Source organism: Zootoca vivipara, chromosome Z (genome assembly GCF_963506605.1).
Source record: "Zootoca vivipara chromosome Z, rZooViv1.1, whole genome shotgun sequence".
Lineage (NCBI taxonomy): Eukaryota > Metazoa > Chordata > Lepidosauria > Squamata > Lacertidae > Zootoca > Zootoca vivipara.
Genome location: NC_083294.1, coordinates 355,242 through 370,421, shown reverse-complemented (window position 1 = coordinate 370,421; position 15,180 = coordinate 355,242). Strand labels below are relative to the sequence as shown.

Genomic DNA, 15,180 nt, shown 5'->3' with positions numbered 1-15,180 from the left:
TCTCTGGAGCAGCAGAAAACAACCTTTCTTCCTCCTCTAGAATCATATGGTTGGAAGAGACGACAAGGGCCATCCAGTCCAACCCCCTGCCAAGCAGGAAACACCATCAAAGCATTCCTGATAGATGGCTGTCAAGACCTCCAAAGAAGGAGACTCCACCACACTCCTTGGCAGCAAATTCCACTGCCGAACAGCTCTTACTGTCAGGAAGTTCTTCCTAATGTTTAGGTGGAATTTTCTTTCTTGTAGTTTGAATCCGTTGCTCCGTGTCCGCTTCTCTGGAGCAGCAGAAAACAACCTTTCTTCCTCCTCTAGAATCATAGGGTTGGAAGAGACGACAAGGGCCATCCAGTCCAACCCCCTGCCAAGCAGGAAACACCATCAAAGCATTCCTGATAGATGGCTGTCAAGACCTCCAAAGAAGGAGACTCCACCACACTCCTTGGCAGCAAATTCCACTGCCGAACAGCTCTTACTGTCAGGAAGTTCTTCCTAATGTTTAGGTGGAATTTTCTTTCTTGTAGTTTGAATCCGTTGCTCCGTGTCCGCTTCTCTGGAGCAGCAGAAAACAACCTTTCTCCCTCCTCCATATGACATCCTTTCATATATTTGAACATGGCTATCATATCACCCCTTAACCTTCTCTTCTCCAGGCTAAACATACCCAGCTCCCTAAGCCGTTCCTCATAAGGCATCGTTTCCAGGCCTTTGACCATTTGGGTTGCCCTCTTCTGGACACGTTCCAGCTTGTCAGTATCCTTCTTGAACTGTGGTGCCCAGAACTGGACACAGTACTCCAGGCGAGGTCTGACCAGAGCAGAATACAGTGGTACTATTACTTCCCTAGATCTAGATGCTATACTCCTATTGATGCAGCCCAGAATCATAGCCGGTAGGCATTGATAAACCACAAACAATTTCTAAAAGCTATCTGAGGCATAGACCAAATATCAAAGTGAGCCAGAACCAGGGCAAGGGCAGTGGATGAGGGGAGGCTGCAGCCAGGGTGGATAAAAATCAATGATTTTTTTTTAAAAAATCAATGATTTTTTTTTATTTAAATCGGATTTTTGCTTTTTGAGGAAAATATATTACCATCCAAAGGTCGTTCCATCATGAAATAAAGATTCGTTTTTTTAATTATGTAGAATAAGGTTGTATATGTTTAATTTTGGGGGTAAATAAATTCCATTCATCCATTCACAATGTCATGCTCTTCCAGAGGTTTTTGTAAGATTATTGGGCAGTTTCTCTGCCTACAAGATATTATCGCAGATGCTTGGTTTACTTTGGCAGTTCTCAAAACTGAATTTGACTCAGCAGAGGTCACAAGCCTCTTCTTCACAGCAAAAATGTTATAACATGAACAGAGTTGAGAAAAAGACCTTAATCCTATTGTTCTACAAACCTATGAATACAGAATCAACCCCTTCAGTGCTAAGTTTCAAGAAGTTCAGTGAATAGAATAGAAACAATATTTTTCTGATTGTTTGGAGTGGACAGTATTTAAGTTTTTCATTTGTAGGCTGGGCTGGCAGTCTAAGTTTCTATATATATATATATATATATATATATATATATATATATATATTGTTTTTGTTTAGCCAAATTAGTTAACAAACATGGATGTTTGTTTCAGCAAATAACATATGCTGCAATGTTATTGTTTCAGTTGAATAAATCTATTTAAATTGTTATTGTTAAGGTAATGATTATTTTTCTCCTTCCTAAGTACAACAGTCAAGTGGTCCAAATATGAATAACCCATTAATCTGGGGGATAAAAAAACTAATATGAAAAGTTGTGATTCTAAAAATCTTCATCTACTTGCATATTAAAGTTATACCAGCAAGAATTAGTCTTTACGATTTAAATCAACTATGATTTCAAGCAAGCCTTACTGACTAGTGATTTAAATCGTGATTTAAATCCGTTTGATTTAAATCAAATCCACCCTGTCTCTAAGCAATTGCTACTTAAGAGGTAGATTGCTTCCGACAATGGAGGTTCCAATTCACAATCATAGCCGCTAGGCATTGATAAACCACAAACCAATTTTTAAAAGCTATCTGGGGCATAGACCAAATATCAAAGCGAGCCAGAACCAAGGCAAGGGCAGTGGATGAGGGGAGGCTGCAGCTATCACTGCCTCCTGTGGAAGGGAGTTCCACAGTTTAACTATGCACTGCACAAAGTCGGGCTTTCTGTTATCTGTCCCGAATCTTCCTAGGTACATTCAGCTTCAGATCTAGCATTGTGAGGGGGGGGGCACTTTCTTCTGCCCAGTGTGAAACTACAAGGAGGTCCAATTTGGCCGGTGGCTCCGCAACCTCGATATGTCTCCCCCGTCGCACACAAGTCTTGTGGAATAAAAAAAAATCACACAAGTCTTGTGGAATAAAAACAAAAAAAGAGAGGAAAGTGCGACATTTTTAAACGGCAGAAATGGGTGTCCGAAGAAGCTACTCTTATTATTATTCGTAAAAGAAAAAGAAGAAGAAGAAAGAGCCTCTCCCCATTTCTCTCTCGGCTAATTAGCGCTAATAAAGCTAGACTCAAATATTTCCTTTTGACGCGACGGGGAAGCAGAATCATTAGTGCCGAAGGGAAAAGCGCCTGGGAAGACGGGAGGGAAGAAGGCACTTCAAAAGCTGTTTATAGAGCGTATGCAGGCAAAAGCGATACACGCAGTTTCCAATTAATGCAGAATGCCTGGTGGCAAAAAAGAAAAAAAAGGAAGGGAAAGGTGCAGAGCCTCCCTCCACTCCCCCATTTAAGAATCAGAAATCAAACTACAAGAAAGAAGATTCCACCTCAACATTAGGAAGAACTTCCTGACAGTAAGAGCTGTTCGGCAGTGGAATTTGCTGCCAAGGGGTGTGGGGGAGTCTCCTTCTTTGGAGGTCTTTAAGCAGAGGCTTGACAGGCGTATGTCAAGAATGCTTGGATGGTGTTTCCTGCTCGGCAGGGGGTTGGACTGGATGGCCCTCGTGGTCTCTTCCAACTCTATGATTCTATGATTAGGAAGAACTTCCTGACAGTAAGAGCTGTTCGGCAGTGGAATTTGCTACCAAGGAGTGTGGTGGAGTCTCCTTCTTGGGAGGTCTTGAAGCAGAGGCTTGACAGGCATATGTCAAGAATGCTTGGATGGTGTTTCCTGCTCGGCAGGGGGTTGGACTGGATGGCCCTCGTGGTCTCTTCCAACTCTAGGATTCTATGAAATCTAACTTGAAGCATCATAGCCTCCTCTGTGTATGCGCGCGCGCACACACACCAGACGCCTTCCAAATAAACCGCCAGCAATTAAATCCCACTTTTGCGACATTTAAATTGGTAGTTTGCTGCACCTGCAGAGCACGCAACTCCACCCATCACTCACCCACCCTGCAGGAGGAGGAGAGTTTGCAGGAAAGTGGGCGCTTTCTCATTCGGAAGGGGAAATCCTGCATCTGTTCAAATATATGAAAGGATGTCATATGGAGGACATCCCTGCTTATTTAACTTATATGCAGAATTCATCATGCGAAAGGCTGGACTAGATGAATCCCAAGCCGGAATTAAGATTGCCGGAAGAAATATCCACAACCTCAGATATGCAGATGACACAACCTTGATGGCAGAAAGCGAGGAGGAATTAAAGAACCTTTGAATGAGGGTGAAAGAGGAGAGCGCAAAATATGGTCTGAAGCTCAACATCCAAAAAACCAAGATCATGGCCACTGGTCCCATCACCTCCTGGCAAATAGAAGGGGAAGAAATGGAGGCAGTGAGAGATTTGACTTTCTTGGGCTCCTTGATCACTGCAGATGGTGACAGCAGTCACGAAATTAAAAGACGCCTGCTTCTTGGGAGAAAAGCAATGACAAACCTAGACAGCATCTTAAAAAGCAGAGACATCACCTTGCCGACAAAGGTCCGTATAGTTCAAGCTCTGGTTTTCCCAGTAGTGATGTATGGAAGTGAGAGCTGGACCATCAAGAAGGCTGATCGCCGAAGAATTGATGCTTTTGAATTATGGTGCTGGAGGAGACTCTTGAGAGTCCCATGGACTGCAAGAAGATCAAACCTATCCATTCTGAAGGAAATCGCCCTGAGTGCTCCCTGGAAGGACAGATCCTGAAGCTGAGGCTCCAATACTTTGGCCAACTCATGAGAAGAGAAGAATCCTTGGAAAAGACCTTGATGTTGGGAAAGATGGAGGGCACTAGGAGAAGAGGACGACAGAGGACAAGATGGTTGGACAGTGTTCTCGAAGCTACGAACACGAGTTTGACCAAACTCATATAGAGGAGGGAGAAAGGTTGTTTTCTGCTGCTCCGGAGAAGCGGACACGGAGCAATGGATTCAAACTACCAAGAAAGAAGGTTCCACCTCAACATTAGGAAGAACTTCCTGACAGTGAGAGCTGTTCGGCAGTGGAATTTGCTACCAAGGAGTGTGGGGGAGTCTCCTTCTTGGGAGGTCTTTAAGCAGAGGCTTGACAGGCATATGTCAAGAATGCTTGGATGGTGTTTCCTGCCTGGCAGGGGGTTGGACTGGATGGTCCTTGGGGTCTCTTGGATTTCTGTATTTTAGAATTTCTGTTTTTTTGGAAGCCGCCCAGAGTGGCTGGGGGAACCTGGCCAGATGGGCGGGGTATAAATAATAAATTATTATTATTATTATTATTATTATTATTATTATTATTATTATTATTCCACCCCCATTGTTCTGCCCGGACACTGAGGTCCAGCTCCGAGGGCCTTCTGGCGGTTCCCTCATTACGAGAAGCCAAGTTACAGGGAACCAGGCAGAGGGCCTTCTCGGTAGTGGCACCCACCCTGTGGAATGCCCTCCCACTAGAGGTCAAAGAGAACAATTACCAGACCTTTAGAAGGCATCTCAAGGCAGCCCTGTTCAGGGAAGCTTTTAATGTTTGATGGATTTCTGTATTTTAGAATTTCTGTTTTTTTGGAAGCCGCCCAGAGTGGCTGGGGGAACCCGGCCAGATGGGCGGGGTATAAATAATAAATTATTATTATATTATTATAACTCTATGATTCTATGATTCTATGATCTTTCCCGGGGGGGTGGGGTAGAGGTTCGTCTAATCCTGCACCTTGCAAATGCCCCTGAGAAGCCCGCAAGCGGGACATGAACACAACAGCGCTCTTCCCCTTTGCGATTCCCAGTAACTTGGCACTTCCACTAGGGCACCCCACTAGAACCGTGGGCCACCCAACCGAGTTCCCTGCCAAAAGCGCATTAGACGATTGTCCAGGTTGGTAACCCATCACTATATCCTGCAGCAGTGAATTCCACAGCTAGATCACTGCTAGATCACTGCCCCCCCTAAAAAAAAGCTCACCCCAAATTTTCCTCCTCCCTAAAAAAAGCTGAACTATGACCTGGAGCCCTAAACAAAAATGGGCCTCCCTCCCTCCTAAAAGAAGCTCCACAAGTTTGACCTCAACCCCCCAAAACAGGGCTTCCCTTCCTTAAAAAAAACTCAACAGCTTTGACCTGAACCCCCCCCCAAAAGGGGGTAGATCACTCCCAGTTTTTAACTCTGTGAGTAGATCAGAGTCTCTTGGGAGGTGGCCACCCCTGATTTACACTATACAGATGCAGGAGGAGGGGCAGACTGGAACACCACTGCTTTTTATAAACATCACTGTGTCTGTCAAAGCTACAGCCCCCCCCCTTTCTTATTCACTTCCTTTTAGCCTTGCAGGGCCACCTTAGTCAAATTGAATCCTCTGCACCCTCATTAAATCGCCAATAGAACTCTTAATGCGATCCCTGAATGCTCATTAACAACTCCCACTGAAGAACAATAGGGTGAAGTGGTCAGCTATCAAACCTTGCCTGAAGGGATATTCTGCTCCATTGTCTTAACTGCTTAAGCACCGGTCTCCACTTTGCTTTATTTATTCGATGTGTTTTTGTTACAGCTGTTTCTCCCCCCCATCCCCAGCAAGCGGAGATTGAGCAAAGCCCTTTCCACTTCAGTTTTGGGAGGGGGAAAGTGCTGGTTATGGTCTGTAAAATACAATATTTTTTTGCTTCTATGGGGGGGGCAGCTGCCCCCTCCTGCCCCCCCCCGCCTACGCCCATGTCCCCTTCCCTATACCTTCCAACATTCAGCTAGTTGGATAACCCAGAGTCCTACTATTATGCAAGGTGGGGGGGGATTCCTATTCACTTAGTCCGCACGAGTTCTCATTCCTACATCTCTTATTGGTGATCCAAAAATAAATCGCACTGCAGCTCCCGACAGATCCGGGAGCACTTTCAGAAAGAATTGAGATGCCTAGTGTAGTGGGGTGGGGTGGGGATCAAAGCAGGGCGTTATTAACTCCATGTAAAAGATAAACATCGCTAGGGAACAACGTGCAGCTTCTACAAAGGGCATCGGAATGTTTCTCTGAGCCATTAATTTCTCACGACTGTGAAAAGCTTTGGGGTGGTATCTTGAAAATCCTGACTTTCATTCCGATCCTTCATTCGTTTTAATTGAGAAGGCAATGAGTGGCAAATCAAATCTATCCGCACACTGATAGCTTCACCTACTGGATAGGGGCATGCCAAATGCCTACAACAGGCACCCCCAAACTTCGGCCCTCCAGATGTTTTGGACTACAATTCCCATCTTCCCTGACCACTGGTCCTGTTAGCTAGGGATCATGGGAGTTGTAGGCCAAAACATCTGGAGGGCCGCAGTTTGGGGATGCCTGGCCTACAATGTCGACGCAGGCCACAGGACCTTATTAGACCAAGGAAAACAGAATCGAAAAGCCCTCTCTATTCCCCAGGAGAGAAAAAAAAAATCAGTTTTGGAGGGGCAGGGCAGGAGATTTTGGTCAAAGAAACAGTACAAAGGGATTTTTTGCTGGAAGCAAAAGGAGAAATGTAAGGTACTACACTTGGGCAGAAAAAAATGAAAGGCACAAATACAGGATGGGTGACACCTGGCTTGAGAGCAGTACATGTGAAAAGGATCTAGGAGTCTTGGTAGACCACAAACTTGACATGAGTCAACAGTGTGATGCAGCAGCTCAAAAAGCCAATGCAATTCTGGGCTGCATCAATAGGAGTATAGCATCTAGATCTAGGGAAGGAATAGTACCATTGTATTCTGCTCTGGTCAGACCTCATCTGGAGTACTGTGTCCAGTTCTGGGCACCACAGTTCAAGAAGGATACAGACAAGCTGGAACGTGTCCAGAAGAGGGCAACCAAAATGGTCAAAGGCCTGGAAACGATGCCTTATGAGGAACGGCTTAGGGAGCTGGGTATGTTTAGCCTGGAGAAGAGAGGGTTAAGGGGTGATATGATAGCCATGTTCAAATATATGAAAGGATGTCATATGGAGGAGGGAGAAAGGTTGTTTTCTGCTGCTCCAGAGAAGTGGACACGGAGCAATGGATTCAAACTACAAGAAAGAAGATTCCACCTCAACATTAGGAAGAACTTCCTGACAGTAAGGGCTGTTCGACAGTGGAATTTGCTGCCAAGAAGTGTAGTGGAGTCTCCTTCTTTGGAGGTCTTTAAGCAGAGGCTTGACAGGCATAGGTCAAGAATGCTTTGATGGGGTTTCCTGCTTGGCAGGGGGTTGGACTGGATGGCCCTTGTGGTCTCTTCCAACTCTATGATTCTATGATTCTATGGACTGGATGGCCCTTGTGGTCTCTTCCAACTCTATGATTCTATGATTCTATGGACTGGATGGCCCTTGTGGTCTCTTCCAACTCTATAATAATAATAATAATAATAATAATAATAATTTATTATTTATACCCCGCCCATCTGGCCGGGTTCCCCCAGCCACTCTGGGCGGCTTCCAACAAAACAGAAATTCTAAAATCCAAAAATCCAAAAATCTATGATTCTATGATTCATGTCTGCTAGAAATACCATCTCTACATCATTTTCAAATAATTTTCTTCCAGTGTATAACATGCTGTGAATTTCAAACCAACATTCCATACTTTCTCCCATACAGCCATTTCAATATTGTGACCAGTAGCTGTTGCCCAGCTGGTACAGAGCAGGGAAGCTCCAGGCCATCGGCAGAAGGGGGCCGCTGTGGCCGATAAGAGTTCATTCCGCCAAACATTTCCATGGAGGGCTGCAGAAGGAACCACCCCCTTAGCCGATCCCTTTTCTCCCAAGCAATAGCATCCTGGTACATTCTGAAATGCAGGTGCTGCTATTTATTATGATAGCCATGTTCAAATACATGAAAGGATGTCATATGGAGGAGGGAGAAAGATGGTTTTCTGCTGCTCCAGACTGGATTCAAACTACAAGAAAGAAGATTCCACCTCAACATTAGGAAGAACTTCCTGACAGTAAGGGCTGTTCGGCAGTGGGATTTGCTACCGAGGAGTGTGGCGGAGTCTCCTCCTTTGGAGGTCTTGAAGCAGAGGCTTGACAGGCATATGTCAAGAATGCTTGGATGGTGTTTCCTGCTTGGCAGGGGGTTGGACTGGATGGCCCTTGGGGTCTCTTCCAACTCTAGGATTCTATTATTAGGAAGAACTTCCTGACAGTAAGAGATGTTCGGCAGTGGAATTTGCTACCAAGGAGTGTGGTGGTGTCTCCTTCTTTGGAGGTCTTGAAGCAGAGGCTTGACAGGCATATGTCAAGAATGCTTGGATGGTGTTTCCTGCTTGGCAGGGGGTTGGACTGGATGACCCTTGTGGTCTCTTCCAACTCTATGATTCTATTATTATTTTTATTATTATTAGGTAAAGGGACCCCTGACCATTAGGTCCAGTCGTGACCGACTCCGGGGTTGCGGCGCTCATCTCGCATTACTGGCCGAGGGAGCTGGCGCACAGCTTCCGGGTCATGTGGCCAGCATGACAAAGCCGCTTCTGGCGAACCAGAGCAGCGCACGGAAACGCCGTTTACCTTCCCGCTGGAGCGGTCCCTATTTATCTACTTGCACTTTTGACGTGCTTTCAAACTGCTAGGTGGGCAGGAGCCGGGACCGAGCAACGGGAGCTCACCCCGTCGCAGGGATTCGAACCGCCGACCTTCTGATCGGCAAGCCCTAGGCTCTGTGGTTTAACCCACAGCGCCACCCGCGTCCCTTATTATAATAACCTGCGTTATTATTATTATTATTTGTTAGTGACTGTATCTTGCCCAAAGCAACCCAAGGCAGCTTGCAAAAACAACCCCACATACTGTAGATATATTAAGACCAAGAGAGGCAGAGAGAGAGTGAGAGAGAAAAAACACATTTAAATCCCCCCACCCACTTCTAAAGGCCAGAGATAGTTAAAGGCCCGGTTAGAGAGCTGGTTTTGCTTGGCACCTCAAGGTCTGTAGCAAAGGCTCCAGGCAAGCCTCGCTGGGGAGAGCAATTCCACCAACGTGGAGCCACCCCAGAAAAGGCCCCGTCTCGTGTTGCCACGAGGGCATCAGAAGATGATTACAGAGTCTGAGTCAGATCGTAAGGGGAGAGGTGGTCCTTGAGGTACTGCAGTCCGGAGCTGTTTTATAGGTCAAAACCAGCACTTTGAATTGGGCCCCCAAGCTGTCAGCCAGTGCCGTCGGGTCAGGATCATAGCTGCCAAGTACCCCGTTTTCCCCGGGAAACCCCCGTTTTTACTTACCTTTTCCCGGCGGCCCCCCGTATCACTTTGCCTCCCGTTTTTTCTCCGTTATTTTCTCCTGCCGGCGGCCGTTATTTTTTTTCTGATTTGCCCTTCTACGGGCACCAAAAATGGCTTCAAAAGTAGCTTCTACCTTACCTTCCAAGTTCCGGACTGCAGAATCCGGGACCGGCAGCCATTTGACACCGGAAGTTGCGTCGATGTAACTTCCGGTGTCGATTTGCCCTTCTATGGGCACCCAAAATGGCCGCCGCCGGCTTCGAAAAACGCTTGTGCGCATGTCAGGAAGTGCTCCGGCGCAACTTCCGGTGTCGCACCGCCCATCTATGGGCACCAAAATGGCCGCCGCCAACACCGGAAGTGACGTCTATGCACTTCCGGACATGCGTACATGCGGCTTTTGAAGCTGGCGGCGGCCATTTTTGGTGCCCATAGAAGGGCAAATCGGAAAGGAAAAAAATGGCCGCCGGCAGGAGAAAATAACGGAGAAAAACGGGAGACGAAGTGATACGGGGGCCACCGGGGAAAGGTAAGTAAAAAAGGGGTTTTCCCGGGGGAAACGGGAGACTTGGCAGCTATGGCTTCTACGCATGACCGGAAGTGCATAGGCACGACTTCCGGTGTCGCGCCGACGCACTTCCGGTCAGGTGTAGAAGCTACTTTTGAAGCCGCCGGCGGCCATTTTTGGTGCCCATAGAAGGGCAAAGCGACGCCGACGCAACTTCCGGTGTCACACGGCTGCCGGTCCCGGATTCTGCAGCCCGGGACTCGGAAGGTAAGGTCAGGATTGGTGCAATATGCTCCAACCACCTTGCTCCGCTAAGCAACCTGGCTACTGCGTTTCAGACCAACTGAAGCCCCACAGAAAAGCTCACTGCAATAATACGCATAGTAGCTTTGTATGGATGCCACGCCTTAGGGGGCGCTAGCGTGCGGGGAAGGGGGCAACAGAATCGGAGGCGCCTGCAGACTCCCGACGAATCTCCCGTTTCCATTAAAAATAAAGTCACTAGCCATTATGATTGCAGAGATGTGCTTGAGCGTCAGTTGGCGCGGCCTGCTAAAATCAGAGCCGGGGTGCATTTTGCAAAGCGGCAAAGGTTACGGGGAAAGTCACTTGTGCAGGTTGCAGAATCCGGCTGCTCCTGATGCAGAATTTTGACTGCCTGGTCACTGAACTCTAGTATGAGAAAAGCAACTCCCTGTATAGATGGTATCTGACGCCGGCCAAGTTAGCTAAAATGTACCACAAAAGCGACAATAAATGTTGGAAATGTAAGCAGGATGTTGGCTCATTCTACCATATGTGGTGGACATGCCCTAAGATAAAAGGCTTCTGGGAGATGATTTATAATGAATTGAAAAAGATGTTTAAAAACGCATTTCTGAAAAAACCGGAAGCCTTTTTGCTTGGAATCATTGGGGAAGAAATCCCCAAGGCCGATGTTAATTTGTTTATGTATGCCACCACAGCTGCTAGAATTTTAATAGCAAAATATTGGAAAAAAGAGGAACTGCCTTCGATGCAGGAATGGCAAATGGAAATGATGGACTATATGGAATTGGCAGAACTGACAGGAAGACTCCGGGACCAGACAAATGACAAAGTTTTAAAAGATTGGAAGAAATTTTAAAATGTATATAGGGAATGTATTTGATAATTAGAGTTTGAATATCCAGGAAAATAAAGAGGATAAGGCATTAGGGAGATAATAGAAGATTGAAAGTAGATGATATGAAGATGAATTAACTTTGAAGTGTTTAAGGGATTACATGATGGGTAAGAAAGACATGATGGGTAAGAAAGAAAGATGATTTAGAAACTGCTATAGAAGTTTATAAAAATGAAAATCCGATAGTAGGGAATTGGGGAAGCCTGAAGACAATGAATATCAAAATGGATGAGAAATGATATATTTTTCTGTTATATGTTGTTCGATTTCTGTATTTTTGTATTTTGATGTTTTTTGTATCTGTATTTTTGTATTTTGTATGTTTGTTGATCAAACGATTAAGAAAAAATATATTGAAAAAAAAAAGAAAAAAAGAAAAGCAACTCCCTTCTGTCGAACAACAGACATGTATATCTGGTCAAAAGGACACGAAATCAATGCACACTTACAATGTCTTTTCCCTCTTTTTCTTGCGCGGATCCACTAACCGGAGCGTGTCCCGGATGACGGAGATTTTGACTGCTTCGTCAACAGGGCTTCGGATGTACTCATAGACCCCTGGAGAAACCTTGGATTCAAAGAACGCACAGAGATGAATGACAAAATTCTCCCTAGATCAGGTATGGGGGAACCTGTGAATTCCCAGATGCTCATAGACTACAACTTCCTTCATCCTTGACCTAACGCAACTGGCTGATAGAGTCCAATAGCTTCGGGGGGGGGGCAGCGTTTCCCCAGCCCTGGTCTACAGTATTGCTTTGCCCCCAGCCTACAAAAACAAACACACAACAGAAGCACACTCGCTGCTCTGTATTAAAATAAAAAATAAAAATTCCTTCAGTAGCACCTTAAAGTTTTTATTTTGGTACGAGCTTTCGTGTGCATGCGCACTTCTTCAGATACACTGGAAACAGAAGTGTCAGACTCTTATATATATATATACAGAGGGTGGTGGGGGTGGGTGGGAATGGGTGGTGGGCTGATGGGAGTGGTAAACCTGTAGATGGCTGTTAACGACTGCTGATGACTGCAATAGGTCCTGCGGGGGGGGGGGGGGGAAGCAAGGGCTGAGGCGCTAAAGAAAGCTTGATCATGCATAATGAGTTAAGAATCCAATGTCTTTATTCATCCCAGGCGGCTCCGTGGTTTTAAGCTTGGTTGTTGTCGTTGTTTAGTCGTTTAGTCGTGTCCGACTCTTCGTGACCCCATGGACCATAGCACGCCAGGCACTCCTGTCTTCCACTGCCTCCCGCAGTTTGGTCAAACTCATGTTCGTAGCTTCGAGAACACTGTCCAACCATCTCGTCCTCTGTCGTCCCCTTCTCCTTGTGCCCCCCATCTTTCCCAACATCAGGGTCTGTTCCAGGGAGTCCCCTTCTCCTAGTGCCCTCCATCTTTCCCAACATCAGGGTCTGTTCCAGGGAGTCCCCTTCTCCTAGTGCCCTGTCAAGCCTCTGCTTAAAGACCTCCAAAGAAGGAGATTCCACCACACTCCTTGGCAGCAAATCCCACTGCCGAACAGCTCTTACTGTCAGGAAGTTCTTCCTAATCATAGAATCATAGAGTTGGAAGAGACCACAAGGGCCATCCAGTCCAACCCCCTGCCAAGCAGGAAACACCATCCAAGCATTCTGGACATATGCCTGTCAAGCCTCTGCTTAAAGACCTCCAAAGAAGGAGACTCCACCACACTCCTTGGCAGCAAATCCCACTGCCCAACAGCTCTGACTGTCAGGAAGTTCTTCCTAATGTTGAGGTGGAATCTTCTTTCTTGAAGTTTGAATTAACTAATTAACTAATCAGCTAATTTTTTGCCTATATTCATCTCACTCTCCCTCAATTCTGCCCTTATTTGCTTAATCTCTTCCAGGATTTTAATTAGAACCCCATCCCCTTCTATTTCTGATCTTCTCTCCTCAGGGGTTTCTGTTTTTACTCCTTTGCGAGGCATTTTAAGGTCTCCTTATTTAGGCAAAAATAAAAAAAAATTCCTTCAGTAGCACCTTAAAGACCAACTAAGTTTATATTTTGGTATGAGCTTTCGTGTGCATGCACACTTCCTCAGAAGGTTCCGGAATTATTTAGGGTTCTTGTATTTTTTTTCTATTGTGTTATACCTTCTTCCCCCACTAGAGGTCCTATCCCCCCCGGGAGTCTTCCTTTATTCACCTTTAAACACAATCCAAAAGCAATATCAATAAGTTAACCACAAGGAACCGCTTATCAGTCCAGCCCCCTTAAGCCATGTTATACTTTCCCACCATTTATCCTTTTGTTGTTGTTGTTGTTGTTGTTTAGTCGTGACCGACTCTTTGTGACCCCCTGGACCAGAGCACGCCAGGCACTCCTGTCTTGCACTGCCTCCCGCAGTTTGGTCAAACTCATGTTCGTAGCTTCGAGAACACGGTCCAACCATCTCGTCCTCTGTCGTCCCCTTCTCCTTGTGCCCCCCATCTTTCCCAACATCAGGGTCTGTTCCAGGGAGTCCCCTTCTCCTAGTGCCCTCCATCTTTCCCAACATCAGGGTCTGTTCCAGGGAGTCCCCTTCTCCTAGTGCCCTCCATCTTTCCCAACATCAGGGTCTGTTCCAGGGAGTCCCCTTCTCCTAGTGCCCTCCATCTTTCCCAACATCAGGGTCTTTTCCAGGGAGTCCCCTTCTCCTTGTGCCCTCAATCTTTCCCAAGATCAGGGTCTTTTCCAGGGAGTCTTCTCATGAGGTGGCCAAAGTATTGGAGACTCAGCTTCAGGATCTGTCCTTCCAGGGAGCCCTCAGGGCTGATTTCCTTCAGAATGGAGAGGTTTGATCTTCTTGCAGTCCATGGGACTCTCAAGAGTCTCCTCCAGCACCATAATTCAAAAGCATCAATTCTTCGGCGATCAGCCTTCTTGATGGTCCAGCTCTCACTTCCATACATCACTACTGGGAAAACCAGAGCTTTAACTATACGGACCTTTGTCGGCAAGGTGATGTCTTTGCTTTTTAAGATGCTGTCTAGGTTTGTCATTGCTTTTCTCCCAAGAAGCAGGCGTCTTTTAATTTCGGGACTGCTGTCACCATCTGCAGTGATCAAGGAGCCCAAGAAAGTCAAATCTCTCCCTGCCTCCATTTCTTCCCCTTCTATTTGCCAGGAGGTGATGGGACCAGTGGCCATGATCTTGGTTTTTTTGATGTTGAGCTGCAGACCATATTTTGCGCTCTCCTCTTTCACCCTCATTAAAAGGTTCTTTAATTCCTCCTCGCTTTCTGCCATCAAGGTTGTGTCATCTGCATATCTGAGGTTGTGGATATTTCTTCCGGCAATCTTAATTCCGGCTTGGGATTCATCTAGTCCAGCCTTTTGCATTACTTAAGCTTGCTAATGATTTCCAATTCAGCAATTTAGCCCAGAAAAATCCAACCTTTCCCCGCAGGACCTATTGCAGTCATCCGCAGTCGTTAACAGCCATCAACAGGTTTACCACTCTTACAGCCCACCACCCCCACCCTCTGAATATATATATAAGGGTCTGCTTGCTTCTGTTTCAAGTGTATCTGAAGAAGTGTGCATGCACACGAAAGCTCGTACCAAAAAAACCCCAAAAACTTAGTTGGTCTTTAAGGTGCTACCGAAGGAATTTTTTTATTTCGCTTCGACTCAGACCAACACGGCTACCTACCTGTAACTTGCTCTGTATTAGACATCCTAGGCTACCTCCGTGCTGGGAACATGTTCATACACTTTTTTGGAGTTTCTGCGTAACTGTGAGCGCTTGTCTCTTTTTCCCCCTGTTCAACTTCCTGTGTGTGTGTGTGTGTTTTGCAGAGCCCAGAAAAATCCAACCTTTAATGGAATCCTATATAATAAAGTGCAAGTGTCTCTGCGTCCTGATTCCCTGTGTCCCGTTTTCCGCGCTAATGCC

The 15,180-nt window shown here is 46.1% G+C and overlaps 1 protein-coding gene across 2 annotated transcripts in view; it reads right to left on the bottom strand.

The window, feature by feature from the left end:
• TTLL11 (tubulin tyrosine ligase like 11) overlaps positions 1-15,180 on the bottom strand; it is a 59,503-nt gene that overhangs the window by 20,876 nt on the left and 23,447 nt on the right. For both annotated transcript variants that reach the window (XM_060270147.1, XM_060270148.1), the window contains one exon: positions 11,730-11,848. In XM_060270147.1, coding sequence (XP_060126130.1) covers positions 11,730-11,848 — 119 coding nt within the window. The remainder of the gene's footprint in view (positions 1-11,729; positions 11,849-15,180) is intronic.